Source organism: Larus michahellis, chromosome 1, assembly GCF_964199755.1.
Source record: "Larus michahellis chromosome 1, bLarMic1.1, whole genome shotgun sequence".
Lineage (NCBI taxonomy): Eukaryota > Metazoa > Chordata > Aves > Charadriiformes > Laridae > Larus > Larus michahellis.
In genome coordinates, this window is record NC_133896.1 from 40,516,946 (window position 1) to 40,532,982 (window position 16,037).

At 40.0% G+C, this 16,037-nt stretch overlaps 1 protein-coding gene across 1 annotated transcript in view; it reads left to right on the forward strand.

Annotated features, from left to right (window-relative positions):
- The window catches only part of TBC1D15 (TBC1 domain family member 15), a 40,495-nt gene that overhangs the window by 6,627 nt on the left and 17,831 nt on the right, over window positions 1-16,037 (forward strand). The window contains exons 2-6 of the mRNA XM_074573377.1: window positions 3,477-3,575; window positions 3,794-3,868; window positions 4,599-4,737; window positions 6,276-6,486; window positions 15,427-15,529. Coding sequence (XP_074429478.1) covers window positions 3,477-3,575; window positions 3,794-3,868; window positions 4,599-4,737; window positions 6,276-6,486; window positions 15,427-15,529 — 627 coding nt within the window. The remainder of the gene's footprint in view (window positions 1-3,476; window positions 3,576-3,793; window positions 3,869-4,598; window positions 4,738-6,275; window positions 6,487-15,426; window positions 15,530-16,037) is intronic.

Below are 16,037 nucleotides of genomic sequence, written 5' to 3' on the forward strand. Positions count from 1 at the left end.
GAGGAATACCTTCAGATTTTAGTTAAAATTGTAGGGATGTATCGACTTATCTAGTCACCTGTGGTGTACACTTATTAACATGAACTTGTCTTTTTTCATGATGGTCGTCTTAATATTGTGTAGACTTAGAGGAAGAGGGATGACTGTTATCATACAAAAAGCAAATGAAAGATTGAGCTTGACTCCACCTACTTCTCACCCTTGAAAACAAGACCATGATGAAATATGTAAAATAATGAATAGTACAAAAACAAGGTGAGCCAGTAGCTTGTTTTTCTGTCTCGTAAGGCAAGAAGCATAATCAACTAACTGAATGGATGGCGTTCTTAAAACTCTTGAATTCTTTCCACACAGTGGATAATGAGGCCTTTCTAGATCACACACCTCTGACACTGAAGCCAAAAAGTTACCAAGATTTAAGAAGATTGGGTTACTTTCTTATGCAGGGGGTGTCGACAAGTAATACTGGTGCTGGTTTTGGTAGGGTTTGCAGGGTTGTAGTTACTTTAACTGCTAATAAGGGGGCAACGGGCTCATTATCCTGCGCTGCTCCTATCTCGTTCCTTCTGAAGTCTCCATATGTACCAGGATCTCACTACATAGATTTTGCATGCATGCCTTACACAAGTACTTAGTACTTTAGTAATGCTTCTAATTGTCCTCCATCATTTGCTGTCTGTTCTCCCACATCTTGTTTCAAGATACTCATCTTATGTGTTCTGCTGTAATCTGCTGTTTGGCAAGTGGCAGTGTATACTGCTGTTGCCTGGTTTTGAAATATCAATTTTCCATGTGTGCTGATGGACCAGACGTTTGCCTGGCTGTGGAGGCACTGAGTAAATACCTTTGTGGGCCACATGGTGTGTGGGGTTCAGCTACACAGTGTTATAGCAGTTGTCTACTGATGGATGTTTTTTACTCAGATCTAACTATTGGAATACTGTCTTTCAGCTTGATACTTTCCTTAGTACTTGTATGTGTAATTTAATGTTACTTTCCCTCTTTGAATTGATTAATAGCTTGCCAGTGCTGTAATACCAGCAAACAAAAGTCTATCACAAACTGCATTTTACTCTAAGGTGCTATAGGAATACTTAGTAGCATTTTTGAATTTTCAGCATGCTAAGAACATTGTGTGAAATACAGCCACCCAGTGTAAATAATCTTCAGGTGCTACCACTGTAAAATCATATTCTCAAAATCAGCTTATTCAAATTCAGTTACCTTACAAAGTGCTGCTAAACGGAACAGCTCAATATTTCAGATAATTCAAAGATGTGTAACTTCCAAAATGTTTTGCAGTAGAATAAGCTGTTAAATCACTTTCTAGATAATCTTTTGTAAGATGAATGCTGTGTCTGTCTTCAAACTAGTTACATTTTTTCATCTTCTAGATTCCCATCTATGTGTGACTGGAGAGTCAAGTTTTTTTGTTCAATGCTGTAACTGAGCTTAAAAAGTGCAATTTTTTATTATTAAATACTTGATAACAGTTGGAAAAAAATATACAAGATTGCACCTGTTATTGGATAAAAATAAATCCCAGCGGCTTGGCCTTCTGTCTTTTCAAACTTGAAGTTTTTCTCTTGAAGAACAGTAGAAGTGAAATAAGCTGCACTGTGAGAAGTCCTCTTTTTTTATAGATGCTCTCCAAACTTCTGCGCATGTTCCCGCTTCTTTGGTTTTGTTGCTGGTTTTGGTGGAGCATGGGGCGGGGAGCTGGATCTGTTACGCAGACCAATGGAGAATTTTTCAGTTGCATGACAACTGTGGCGTTGGGAATACATTCCCTTTTCCTGTGAAAGGAAATGTTTGTCTTTCTGAGAGATTAATAGATGGAAAATAATAAAAATTATTATTAGTATACCTTCTAGACTGAGATGGTATATTTTGTGGTACTTAATAACATTCTTGGCAGAAATCCACTTCTGCCAGTGTAATTCTGATACAAATACTTTTTTTCTGGAACTGCTATCCCAGTGATTGTTCACTTTTGTTCATACTTCTCACTAGTTGTAGTGATAGTCAGGTCCAACTATCTAGAAGGTAAAATCTAAATAAATTCCAAAGTTACCCTTTTTAAACAGGGACTGAATTTAAAAACAGGTATTTGGTAGAAATGGAGGATTTTTTTTTTTATAGGAAAAAGAAAAAGCTGTAATAGAGAAGAGGAAAGAAGGCTTCCAGTATTTGAAAGGCAACTTCATGTTAATAATCATTCAAGAGGGAGATTATACTAAGTGACCTCTAGAGGTCTCTTCCAAATTATATTTCTGTGATCAAACAGGACACTTTAGGAATTTCTTGCTTGTGTAAAGGGAAGAGAAATTTAAGACGTAAATCTACAACAGAAAGGATGAGTTAACTGGATTTTATTGCTATTTTTAAGCTCTGTATTCTCGTCTGGCTAGTTAAGCTTTCACACCTAAACTTTTAGTTTACTGGCCTGACTGCAGATGTGTTGATTTTAAAAATCTGACAAACAAATAATTTGGGGAAAAAGAGATACTAATATTTCATTACCAAAGAAATATAGTATGTGTCTCTGATTAGTTAAGAATTATTAGGCTTTGCCTTTAAAGATATGTATTTCTTAAGGCAGTATTTGCAGCTTGGTTTGAAAATTAACATGGTTATAAAAAAAAACCCCCACAACTATTTGATGTATTTCAGTTCCACAAAATCTAAGTTTGGTATATTAGGGACTTTTTCAGTCTTCTTTTAGAGAGTTGTTTAAAACGGAACCCATTTACATTGTTTATAGAGCTTTTAAGAGTATGTATAGCATGTAGCTTTGAAGAGCCTGATGAATTTTGACAGACAAGAACTCTCAGATTTTCTTTTTTTTTCAGAGCATGATCAGAATACTGTGAACAGTTTTGTAAATGCTTAAATGCAAAAGTTATGTTGGCAGCGTGTACTCCTACAAGCCTCTCTTATCGGATTGTCACATATTCTGCCTTTGAAATGGAACCTTTGCCATTCACCCTGAATGTAGGATTGCACCATTGTTTAATCTAAGGCTGCAATTTTGGTAGAGTTCATCCATTTTTAATTCAAACTAAGGTTATAATTTCAACATACTTAGATGGTTAGTGGGGGAAGGCAGACTAAGTAAGAAAGCTTTTTAATGTTTTAAAAGATGTGTAGTATTTCCATATGAACCCCTCTGCCTGCTGATTTTAAAAAAATAGTAGGTGTTGAAAGCATTCTTTGTGATTTACAAGTGAAGTAATAATAGTTGCTATATTACTTAGAGTAAATTTAACAAGTTCTGTTTTCCATTGTTTCTTGATTTAAGTGAGTGAAAGACTTGGATCTTGGGGGTAGGGAGGAAGGAAAGGTAACAAAACCCCTAATAAGGTAGAAGTGCTCACTTCAACTTATGTAACTGAGTCAAAATGATAATGAGTACCACAGGAGAGAGAAACAATTTTTAAATCTTGGGTTTTGTTTCATTACCTGCTTTGTTATAGGTTGTATATGAGCAAGAAGGTGTTTTCATCCATTCATCCTGCGGAAAAAATGATGACCAGGACAGTTTAATACCAGGAGTACTACGTGTCATAGAAAAGGTATTTGCCTAATACAGTTACAGAAACTTCATATATTTGTTGACAAAGCACGTAACATGTTTGGCAAATCTTAAATGTCTTTTTAAGTATAGGATTTCATAAATGAACAAGTGCCACATAATGTTTGACATGGTCTGCATCATTTTTTTTATATATGTGTAAGTTCTTTGTACGTGCTTTGTGTAGTACTGGAATGTTTTATGATTGTTTTATTGTAGGAAAATGAAGTAATAGTAGACTGGAAACCAGTGGATGATACTTTGGATACTTCTAATATCCTCTGTGCTGGAAAGGTATGCTTGTTAGTTATCAGTGTTCTTCATTCTGTTTCTCCAGAGATTTTATTTTGTGTTAACTTATGTGTAGGTGATCTCATAACTGGAAGCAAAATCTAGTTATGTGATTATTGTTGGTATTAATAGCTGTATGTAGGAATCATATTTGTGAACTGCAGCCCAGTTGAGGTTATTGGGATACATGTGTAGGTGACTGTATTTAGTTTTAACTTGGTTCATATATAAAATAGAAGGGGACTATCTCTATGAATAGTAAACACCAAATGATTGTATCATGGTCACTGGTCCCCTTGCATCTACTATGTTGTAGTCTGGTGATTCACTCTTCATAATTAGACTCAAAACAAAGAGGTACTGTTCTAATGCAAAATAAAAATAGAAGTCTATGGAGGTTCCAAGATCCAGTGCTATGTGGTATTTAAGCAGCATTAAAGGATGTGAGTAAAGAAAAGATAATTAAGTTTTACATTTAAATAATTTGTTATGTTGGTAGAGTCTGCAAGAAAAGCTAGAATATTTTAGTATCATGTTGAATTTATTAAGTAAAACCTCTTTTATTAGTCTTAAGTCAAAATTTCCTGGGTTGAACTGTTTCATGTTTCTTAGGATTTTAATACTACAGATTCTTTTAACCTGTGAAAATGAAGATGCTAATTCTTCTTATTGAATCTGAGAAACGAGCCTTTCATGCCTTGTGTTTTTTGATAGTCACTTTTTTTCTTCTTAGGATTCCAGTTCTGTTGTGGAGTGGACTCACACTCCTAAAGAAAAATGTTCCCGAGGAGCAGACCGTCCAAGTAGTTATGAAGCAGAATGGGACATGGTCACCACAGTCTCTTTTAAAAAGAAACCTCATTCGAATGGAGGTACTTAAAAAATGAGTGTGGGGTTCTTTGTTTTTGTTTATGATAACTTGTAACTGAAGAATTGCCTTTTACATACAGTAAAATGGTTTATATTAGGAATTGAAAGGCTGAGAGTCATTTGTGGTAAGAGGTGAATCTCTGGGTGTGGAAAAAAATTCACAATGGAATAGCTGCCGTCTGCCTCCTTGCTGTGATGATCGTTATATGATGTAGCAGTTTTATCTGCTTTGGGCTCTTGCATTCTTTCAAACAAATGGAATTGGAACTAAATGTTGTGTTAGAAAGGAAAATGAAAAAATAAGTGGTTTACTACTCAAATGCTTTTCCACACTGCAACAGCAGGGGGAGATGGAATGTACAGTTATGTGGTACATGGGTCTTTTTATAGAGTCTTTTTTACTTTAGTAAAATAATTTTATAGCTACATCATTTTGTTATAGTGTCTCAGTAGATATGTTGTAAAAAAAAAAAAGTAGGGAAGGAAGGACGTTGATTCTCAAGTAATCTTTTTTTTTTCTTGATTCTACAGCAGTGTTTTTCTTTATAATACCTATTTTCCGTGTATTATTTCTCAGCCTGTAACTGGGAACCATTGTGCTTGTTTCACCATATCTGTGATAGTTTCTAGTGTCATCTATGTCATATATGAGTGCAGGGTTGGGATTTAAGATTATGAATGGTAAATTTGGGTAAAGCACAGTTCTTGCTCCTAGAATGCTGTGTTTGAGGAGGAGCTTTTAGTACTAGCATGATATAAAGCTAAAACCAGCATCTCTGTCAGGCATAGGGATGGTCTATTATGTCACTGGTTTGTGTCGATTTTTTTCTTTAGGTGTCAGTACATCTTCATCCAAGTTGGTGTCAGTGAGTGCTAGTGATTTAGATTGTTTTTGCCGCTTGTTTCTTATTTGCAGTTGCTATAACTTGATAGGGGCAGGCCAGGGGGTTTGCCAGATTTCCTCCAGGCGTGCTGGCAATTTTGTATCCTGTGGTAAAGTAAAATTTAATCCCTTCCCTTTAAACATATACAGTCTTGCGCAGAGTGTATGCCTGCTTGCACAGTATGGGAGAGAGGGGTGGGTGGAAAGACTTTCAATTCCTTCTCCCTTTGTTAGTAGTCTTGCAACACATGGCTAATACTGTGTGTGATACATAGCATACAGTATTGTAATGTATGTTACATTTAGTTTAAGTAGTAGTACTTGGTGGAGATGCTGGTAGGAATCAGCTTGCTGCTGGAATTTGATACAGCAGTTGTATGTTTAACTGCTGCATCACTTTTATTAAACTGTAGGCACAGCTTTAGGGGAGCAGTCTGATGGACTTCTTTGTTATTTTAGAAGTCTGTAGAAAAAAGGAGGCACAAAGCAAAATCCAGAAATAGCAGTTAAAGTAGTTATGGGATGCATTTTATTATCGGAACAAATGCTGCGTTTTGGGTTTGGATTTGTTTTTTAGGAACAGTGGCAGATATGATGCATTTTTAATTTCTAACATTAGAAGTCAAACTAAAATCATGTGGTAATTTTGTTTTTAAGATGCTGCAACTCATGCAAATGGTGAAAGCAAGTGGTCGTTCCTGTTCAGTTTGACAGATCTGAAGTCAATCAAACAAAACAAAGAAGGCATGGGATGGTCTTATTTGGTGTTCTGTCTGAAGGACGATGTGAAGCTTCCAGCTCTTCACTTTCATCGTGGAAATAGCAAACTATTGATTAAATGCCTTGAAAAGCATGTTGTGCTGAATGAGTAAGTATCGGGCAACTCTGATTTCTGATTTAAATATGGGTTATTGGTTTACTTTTTAAATTTTGTAATGAATTTCAGATTAACGCTTCCTAATGTATTATTGCTCCCCCTTTTTTTAATTAGTAGAATCAATTTTCAAGGTGCCAGAAATGATAATTTTATATACGCATTTGGAACGTAGGTTGAAGTTTTAAAATTGTTGGATCAATTTATGAGCTCATCTAGAATCTGTTGAAGTGTTATTAGCTCTGTAATACCTCAGTAGCTCCCTCTAGTGGGTACAGAAGTGCCTCATGAACACTCAGTGTAAAGTTAAATCCTTCATGAACCACTTCTATTAAATGGGATAATTTGTGTTAAAATTTGTGTTAAAATCTTCTACCTTATGTGAAATATCTGAGTATTGACATCAGTGTGTAGGGAACTTATAGCACCTAAATCAACTTGTATATAAAAGTTTTCCCCCAGAATTCTGTTCCCCTGTAGTTTCTTGTGGTGGGGAGTGTTTCACACTTGATCTTTACTCTTCAGATCAACTTTCTGAATGTAAAAATAGTGAAACTCTATTGTGGTGTTAAATACTTGGCTTTTGTTTTGTATTTGTATTGTGTTACCTCCAAGTTTTTCACTTGGATAAAAGCCTTTTTGATCAGCATATGCAGAATAAAATAAGATGTTCTGCTCTCCCTATTTAGGCATAAGTATAATTTAAGACGGCAACACGGTAAATAAGAGCAGGTAGAGCATGAAGAAACATTGAAGGGTAACGGATACACCTGTAACATGTGTAACATCAGTGTAACAGGTATTCTGTTTTCAGAAGTGTTTTGTGATCATCACTTGCAACCTAATATTCTGATGACAGATTTGAAGGTGGATAGTGAAATGGCTGTGGGAATCCTTATAGAGGGCTCTTCTCATGTTGGTAGGATCAATGAGGTCAGATTTGCCTTTGAGTAGGGAAGGCCGTTGCTCAGTAATACTGATTTGTGAAAGGCTTTGACAGTGTCAAGATGTGGTGTTGGAGCTGGTGATAATCAGAAGTTTTCAACTGCTTGGAGAAAGTAGCATGGTCAGTGTGACCAGTTGGTGAAATGGTACTGGCTGTAGCATTATATGCAAGCTTTTTAAGGGGAAAATTCAAGAAGAAAAAAAGAGAAGGCTATAGGGGAACAAGATAAAGGGGTAAGTAAGAATATTCTCTGTACAGCTGTAGATTAGGAAACCCTGGATGACAACTTCATCTTAAAACCTGAGTTTTTTCCTCTAGGTTTCCTTTGAGTTCTTCGTTAAATCTCCTTTTTCATTTCGTTTCCTAATTTCACTACTTCTGCAGGCACAGGGGAATACGGTCATCCTGCCATCCCCCTGCCTCCCTCCCCTTCCCCCCAGGGAAATTTTTCCTTTTTGAGCGTACTGTTTCGTGTTTACCTATTTGTTGATATCTTCTGACTAGTTGCTGGTAGGCTAGGGCAGGTTTTTGGGGTGACGTATGTAGTAAACACTAGGAAAACAGCTGTGTTGTATAGTGAGTCGATGAAAGCTTTATACCCTATCTACTGTGTCAATGTATTTCAAATTTTCTAACTGATTCCCATAACGTGTATTTCGTGAACAGGACGAAGTTTTAAGTAGGCCTAGTGAGTGCATTTGATAGTGTAGCAAACTGGTTTGCATTGACTTAATCAAAACTTTGTTCATGTGATTAACTATCAACTAGAAACTTTAAAATTTTACATGAAGATTCTCCCTTATGCCTTCTTTACAGTTAGTCCATTTGAGGCTTTAAGAAAAGCAATTTAGAACTAATGAGTTCATGCTACTGGGTTTTTTAATTGCTACTAAAAAAGTTTATTTGACTATATATGTGCATGGTGGCTGAGCTTAAGGAGGAAGTGGAAAGACTGAGGAGCATTCGGGAGTGTGAAAGGGAGATTGATTGGTGGAGGCACATCCTGCCATCCTTAGGGAAAAAGCAGCAGGAGGAGGCTCCATGAGAGAGAGAGGATCCCCTGCCCTCTTGTCACCAGGCAGAAGGAGGGGAACTAGGAGAGGATGGGGGGGAATGGAAGTGGGTACCTGCTCACAGCAGCAGGAGAGCCCCCTCCAGACCCCCCATCCCCCCCAGGTGCCCATACAGAACAGATATGGGCCTCTGGAGGTAGATGAGGAGGGAACTAAGGATACTGATAAAGCCCTATCCAGGGAGTCGCCAAAGCAGCCAGCTCCACGCATTAAGACTGCTTCTGTGAAGAGCAGGAGGAGGGCCATAGTCATAGGGGGTTCCATTCTGAGGGGAACTGAGGGTCCCATATGCAGGCTGGACCCTTCCCATAGGGAGGTCTGTTGCCTCCCTGGGGCCCGTGTTAAGGATATAGCCAGGAAGCTTCCTGGCCTGATACAGCCCTCAGATTATTACCCTCTTTTGATCTTACAGGCAGACAGTGAAGAGCTGGAGAGTAAAAGTCTGAGAGCAATGAAGAAAGATTTCAGGGCCTTGGGACAGCTTGTCAGGGGTTCGGGAGCACAAATGGTGTTCTCCTCTGCCCTTCCAGCTTTGGGGACTTGCGAATGGGTGAACAAGAAAATTGGATGGATCAACACCTGGCTCCAAAACTGGTGCTACGAGTAGGGCTTTGGGTTCAGTGATCATAGTTTGATCTACAGGACACTGGGCCTGCTTGCTAAGAATGGGAAAACCCTATCCCAAAATGGGAAAAGGATATTAAGCCAAGAGTTAGCAAGGCTCATGGACAGGGCTTTAAACTGGTATCGAAGGGGGAAGGGGATAAAACCAGGCCCACTAGTAATGAGCCTAGGGATAAAGGGCCAAGGATGGGGGTGAGATCAGTAGCCCAGCTCAAGTGCGTCTACATGAATGCACGTAGCACAGGCAACAAACAGGATGAGCTGGAAGCCATTGTGCAGCAGGACATCTATGATGTAGTTGCCATCACGGAAACGTGGTGGGATGACTGTCACGACTGGAATGCTGCGATGAAAGGCTATAAGCTCTTCAGAAGGGATAGGCAAGGGAGGAGAGGTGGGGGCGTGGCTCTGTACTTTAGGGAGTGTTTTGATTGTATACAGATAGATTCCAGTGATGATAAAGTCAAGTGTTTATGGGTAAGGTTGAAGGGAAAGGCAAATAAGGGAGATGTTGTGCTGGGAGTATGCTACAGACCACCTGGCCAGGATGAGGAGACAGATGAAGTATTTTATAAGCAGCTGGCTGAAGTCTCGCAATCGCCAGCCCTTGTTCTGGTTGTGGACTTCAACCTGCTGGGTATCTGCTGGAAATATAACACAGCAGAGAGCAGGCAGGCTAGGAGGTTCCTCGAGTGCCTGGAAGATAACTTCCTGACACAACTGGTAGGTGAGCCTACCAGGGGAGGTGCCTTGCTAGACCTACTGCTCACAAACAGAGAAGGACCAGTGGGAGATGTGGTGGTCGGAGGTCGTCTTGGGTTTAGTGATCATGAAATGGTCAAGTTTTCAATTCGTAGCGATGTAACGAGAGGGGTTAGCAAAACCTCCACCTTGGACTTCCGGAGGGCGGACTTTGACTTGTTCAGGACACTGGTTGAGAGAGTCCCTTGGGAGACAGTCCTGAAGGGCAAAGAGGTCCAGGAAGGCTGGACGCTCTTCAAGAATGAAATCTTAAAGGCCCAGGAGCAGGCTGTCCCCAAGTGTCGCAAGTCTAAAGGGCGGGGAAAATGGCCAGTCTGGATGAATAAGGAACTTCTGATGGGACTTAGGAATAAAGGGAGGCTTTACTGCCTTTGGAAGAAGGGACAGGCAACTCAGGAGGAGTACAGAGATCTCATTAGGTTATACAGAGAGAAAATTAGGAAGGCAAAAGCCCAGCTGGAGCTCAGCTTGGCCACTAACATTAAGGACAACAAAAAAAGCTTTTCTAAATACATCAACAAAAAGAAAGCCGGGGAGAATCTCCATCCCTTACTGGATGCGGGGGGGAAAGTTGCAACCAAGGCCAAGGAGAAGGCTGAGATACTTAATGCCTTCTTTGCCTCCGTCTTCAATAGTCAGACCAGCTATCCCCAGGGTGCTCAGCCTCCTGAGCTGGAAGGTAAGGATGGAGAGCAGAACAGCCCACCCATAATCCAGGAGGAAGTAGTCAATGATCTGCTTCTGCACCTAGATGTACATAAGTCTATGGGGCCGGATGGGATCCACCCAAGAGTACTCAGGGAGCTGGCAGGAGAGCTCACCAAGCCTCTCTCCATCATTTATCAACAATCCTGGTCAACAGGGGAGGTGCCAGATGACTGGAGGGTGGTTAATATCACGCCCATCTACAGGAAGGGTCGGAAGGAGGATCCGGGGAACTACAGGCCTGTCAGCCTGACCTCGGTACCAGGAAAGATCACGGAGAGGATCATCTTGAGTGAGCTCTCACGGCAAGTGCAGGGCAGCCAAGGGATCAGGGCCAGGCAGCATGGGTTTAGGAAGGGGAAGTCCAGCTTAACCAACCTGATCTCTTTCTATGACCATGTGACCCGCCTTCTGGATGGGGGGAAGGCTGTGGACGTTGTCTGTCTGGACTTTGGTAAGGCCTTTGACACCGTCCCCCACAGCATTCTCCTGGAGAAGCTGGCGAATCATGGCATAGACAAGTGTACTCTTCGCTGGGTTAAAAAGGGGCTGGATGGCCGTGCCCAGAGAGTTGTGACAAATGGGGTGAAATCCTCTTGGTGGCCGGTCACCAGTGGTGTCCCTCAGGGCTCAGTTTTGGAGCCAGTTTTGTTTAATATTTTATCAATGATGTGGATGAGGGGATTGAGTGCACCCTCAGTAAGTTTGCAGACAACACCAAACTAGGTGGGAGTGTTGATCTGCTTGAGGGTAGGAAGGCTCTACAGAGGGACCTGGACAGGCTGGATCGATGGGCCAAGGCCAACTGTATGAGGTTTAATAAGGCCAAGTGCCGGGTCCTGCATTTCGGTCACATCAACCCCAAGCAATGCTACAGGCTTGGGGAAGAGTGGCTGGAAAGCTGCCCAGCAGAGAAGGACCTGGGGGTGCTGGTGGACGACCAGCTTAACATGAGCCAGCAGTGTGCCCAGGTGGCCAAGAAGGCCAACAGCATTCTGGCTTGTATCAGGAATAGTGTGGCCAGCAGGAGCAGGGATGATGGTGCCTCTGTACTGGGCACTGGTGAGGCCTCACCTCGCGTGCTGTGTTCAGTTCTGGGCCCCTCTGTACAAGAGGGACATTGAAGTGCTGGAGCGTGTCCAGAGGAGAGCTGCCAGGCTGGTGAGGGGTCTGGAGACCAGGTCATATGAGGAGAGGCTGAGGGAGCTGGGCATGTTTAACTTGGAGAAGAGGAGGCTGAGGGGAGACCTCATTGCCCTCTACAGCTACCTGAAAGGAGGTTGGAGAGAGGTGGGTGTTGGCCTCTTCTCCCAGGTGAATAATGACAGGACCAGAGGAAATGGTCTGAAGTTGGGGCAGGGGAGGTTTCGATTAGATATTAGGAGGAATTACTTTACTGAAAGAGTGGTCAGGCACTGGAGGAGCCTGCCCAGGGAGGTGGTTGAGTCACCATCCCTAGAGGTATTTAAGAAATGTCTAGATGTGGCACTTCAGGGCATGCTCTGAAGGGCACAGATTGTAGGTTGTTTGTTTGGACTCGATGATCTTAAGGGTCCTTTCCAACCATGAAGATTCTGTGATTCAGTGATTCTATGTATATATACACATATGAAAAGCAATACGCAACAGAAAAGTTGATAATTAAAATGCAGTACTGCAACTACAGATCTGTAGTTATACTTCCATTAATTTTGGAGTTCGATGTATTTAATGTTGAGACACCAGGACTAAGCTTATTTTATATTTAATATTTTTTTGCTCAAAGGCATAAAATATTTACAAGAAGATACTGCTTTGCTATGTAACAAGTTGTTTTGTATTTTCATATTCAGGGAGGTTTTTTGTATCTTTTGACTTCATGGTTGAAAGCTTTGGGGGAAAAAAACCCAACACCCAGGAATCTAAACTAACATACCAGAGTATCTTAAATCATTTTATAAAGTTGGACACCTAAGCTCCTGTAAGTCAAACATCTAGGCTTTGTCCAGCATTTGGTTGTCAGTTTTTTACTGCACATGGTGTTAGGCAGTTTGTGTTATTAACAGGTGTTATTTCCAGTTTTATTGAGTCATGTGCTGTAAAAATCATATTTCACACTGCTATATAAAATTAATGCTCATTGGTGAGTCACTGAATGAAAATGAAATGGGTAGTGATTTTGGGTCCTGTTCCAAACTCTTGTCTCTTTCAGGTAGTCTGCGGTGAGTGAGTGGGTGCTTACCATTCTTCCTTTATTTGACCCAGTGGATGCTTAGTTTTTGCCCTTTGTAGCCTCTTGCCAGGTGATGGACATTTTTCTTGGGACAATGCAAAGCAATAGCTGTTAGGTGGGGAAGAAACTGTGTGAAGAGAGGCAGTCATGTCCTCATGTGTCTGAATTTACAAGAAGGCAGCGGCGTAGGGTTTGTGCAGTCTGACCCAGCAGCTGTGCACTGGGAGGTCCAGGAATGCTTATCAGATGAGTTCCCTGCTAAGGGAAACTTGAGGTGATGTTCAAGCATTCAGGACAGGCTGAGCTGCTTAGTATTGCCACCTCGAAGAGTTCTCAGCATTGACGAATGCAACAGCAGATACTTTGGGAACTTTAAAACTTTTTAGAAAGCTAAGACAGATATGGAAATAAAATGTGAATGAAGTTAAGCGTTGAGCTAGCAGGAACTTCCAGTTTTGGTTTTCTTACTTAAATTCCTCTCTTCCAGTTAAATTTTGCTTCTGGCACCAAATTCTTTTCTGTGGTCTAGTCATGAATTAAGATGATTATTTTTTTAAGGAGAGCAAAAAGAGCAAATAGGCCATGTAAGTTGTTTCCTGATGGTTATTTATGCTTTAGTACATGATATATCTAAGCTCACAACCTCTTTTAGGAAAAGATGTTTACTCAGCTTTCTGGATGTCATCAGCAAATACTTGGCAGCATAATTACTTATTATCCCAACCTCTAGTTTATAATATATGGGATATTGATGTTAAGGCAGAAAGTTTAGCTTTTCTCTAAAATATCTTTCTGTCATGGGTATTTTCTTCCTCTGTTCCTATTACCTCAAAAGTTTTTGCCCTTCCCTTAACACCATTCCTTATAAAATGTCATGTCACTGTGTGTGATGAATGTGTGTAAAGTGAGTAAATTTGAACAAAATATTTGTAGTTTGTTGCTTTAAAGATTGTGTGCTTCCTAGTTTGGAGGCACCAGTCTAATATTGAGAAAACACTGCAGGTAGGGATGACACTGTCTAACTTGCAGTATTATGAGTAAGTGTTTAATAAAGTGTCTAGCTCTCAAATTTGTTGAGAACATTACTGAAGTAGCTGTTGATACCCAACTGCCTGTCCAGAGAGAATGTTTAATTAAAATGGAGATATGGTACAAAGTTTTTGTTCTTTTGGTTAAGGAAAACAAAATACATGACTCAGCCTTTGCCCCTGCTCTGTTTTTTAGCCAAAGCCAGTTGAACTTCATTAACTGTTGCTGCCTCAGAACTATGACAGTGGTGTCTGGCTGTCTCAAAATGAGATCTCTTGTTGCATTTCATATCCGTCGGTGTTAACAGTGTCCTGTCCTGTTGGAATGGAGGAGAGATAAGGCTTATTAAAGTTCTTATCTTTAACTTTAATAACCTGGTAGATGATGCAGGTACTCATAAAAATAAAAGTAATTTTTCTTTCAAAGACTAGAAATAGTGGATTTGAACTTTGGGAGAGAGCTGTAGAGAGGTATTTTATAAATGTAAGTCTGTGTGATAGATTAGAGTCAGATGGCGAAGTGCTTGGCTTCCCTCTGCCTGGCCACCAACTCTGAAGCTGGAATGTCAGTCTGGCTTCCGAGCTGTTCTCTTCTGTCACATTGAGCTGTAAATTGGTGATTCAGGAGCTGGTTAATGAATTGAAGAGGTGTCTGTGGCAGAGGATGGGAGAAGATGGGATGGGGGGGGTGAGAGCAAAAGAACAAATCACATGCTAGAAGCAGCGTGGTTCCTCTATCCTTGTTGTTAGCACTTTCATCTGCCTGTGCACGCCTGTCAGAGAAGCAAATGCTATATTAAAGAACAAGAGTGTACAAATACAGTGAGTTAGGCCAAATCAGTTTGTGTTCATTTAGCTTTTGGACTCTACACAGAAACACATTTGCAGGGCTGTACTGAGATAAGATGGTTCTGTTTGGCAATACAATGGCTGTGGTGTTTTTTAAGCTCCGATCAGTATGAATTTTAGAATTATTCTGACAGTAGCTGTTGTAATACTGTTGGTTAGAAATTTGTTGATCTGCTTCTATACGTTGAAAAGCAGTTTGTATTCCTTAATGTAATGTTTCACAGGGTGCCTTCATGTAAGATTTACCATTTAGTAGAAAGAAATCCTTAACTGTATATGGTGACATGGGCTCTTTTCATGTCCTCTTATGTTAAAGGAGTTTCAGTGTATCTGTGTTGAGGCTGACCGTGTCTCACAAAATTTCCTTTCCTGTGTCATCTTTTTTTTTGTCTGTTGTCATATATATAAAACTATAGTTGAAGAAAACTTTGTTTACATGTGGGTGACAAAAGTTAGCTTCTAGAATAACTTCTCAAAAGCATTATGATTTTTCAAAGAATGAAAGAGTACAATTCAGAATTAATATGATGATGACTAATCTCGTGAAAAATGAAAGTCCCATTTTTGTAGTGTGTTAGCTTGTGAACTTGTGCCAAGAACTAAGAGCAATCTTGCATCAAACATACTTTCTGTGCACAAAACCTGAAATGTGATTTAAGAAAACAGTAGATGTTCTAAAAATGTTTTCAGGAAGAACTGGTGGTACTTATAGAAGCCCTTTTTAACTTTTTTCAGATCTCCACAGGATAAACGGATTCTTCTTGTGAATTCTCAGAACAAGTCTTTGTCTCAGTCTTTTGAAAATCTCTTTGATGAACCATCATATGGCTTATTACAAGTATGTATTATCTTTGAATTTTTTTATTCTGAAGACACTTATTAAAAAAACCCACTGTACTGTGTCACACAAATATTCCCTGAATGATTGCCATTGTAGTAGCATTGACTGTATCCTAAAGCAAATGCTTACTATAGAAACTTATAAGTTTATAAGGAGGTTATACGTTTCTGGAGGCTTATAACACTTTCTATGTTCTAATTTCTTAACTTCCCTGTGGCAGTATTTCAAACATATTCACGTTAGTGTTGTCTGTGACTCTACATTTGGGTACAGATAGTTTTAGAGAGGGGAAGAACGAAAAAATTTTAGGAGTTATCAAAATGCATTAATCAGAATTTTATAAATTTTCCTTGACTAAACGTTCTTTTCCTTGATGTTTTCTGACAGTTTTGAAGGGATGCTGGAAATACAGCAGCAAAGAGCTAAATGCTCTTTTTAATGTTAAAACTGCTTATCATGTGGTGGGGTTTGTGGACTCATGAAAGTCAGCTGCAGAATTTCCACT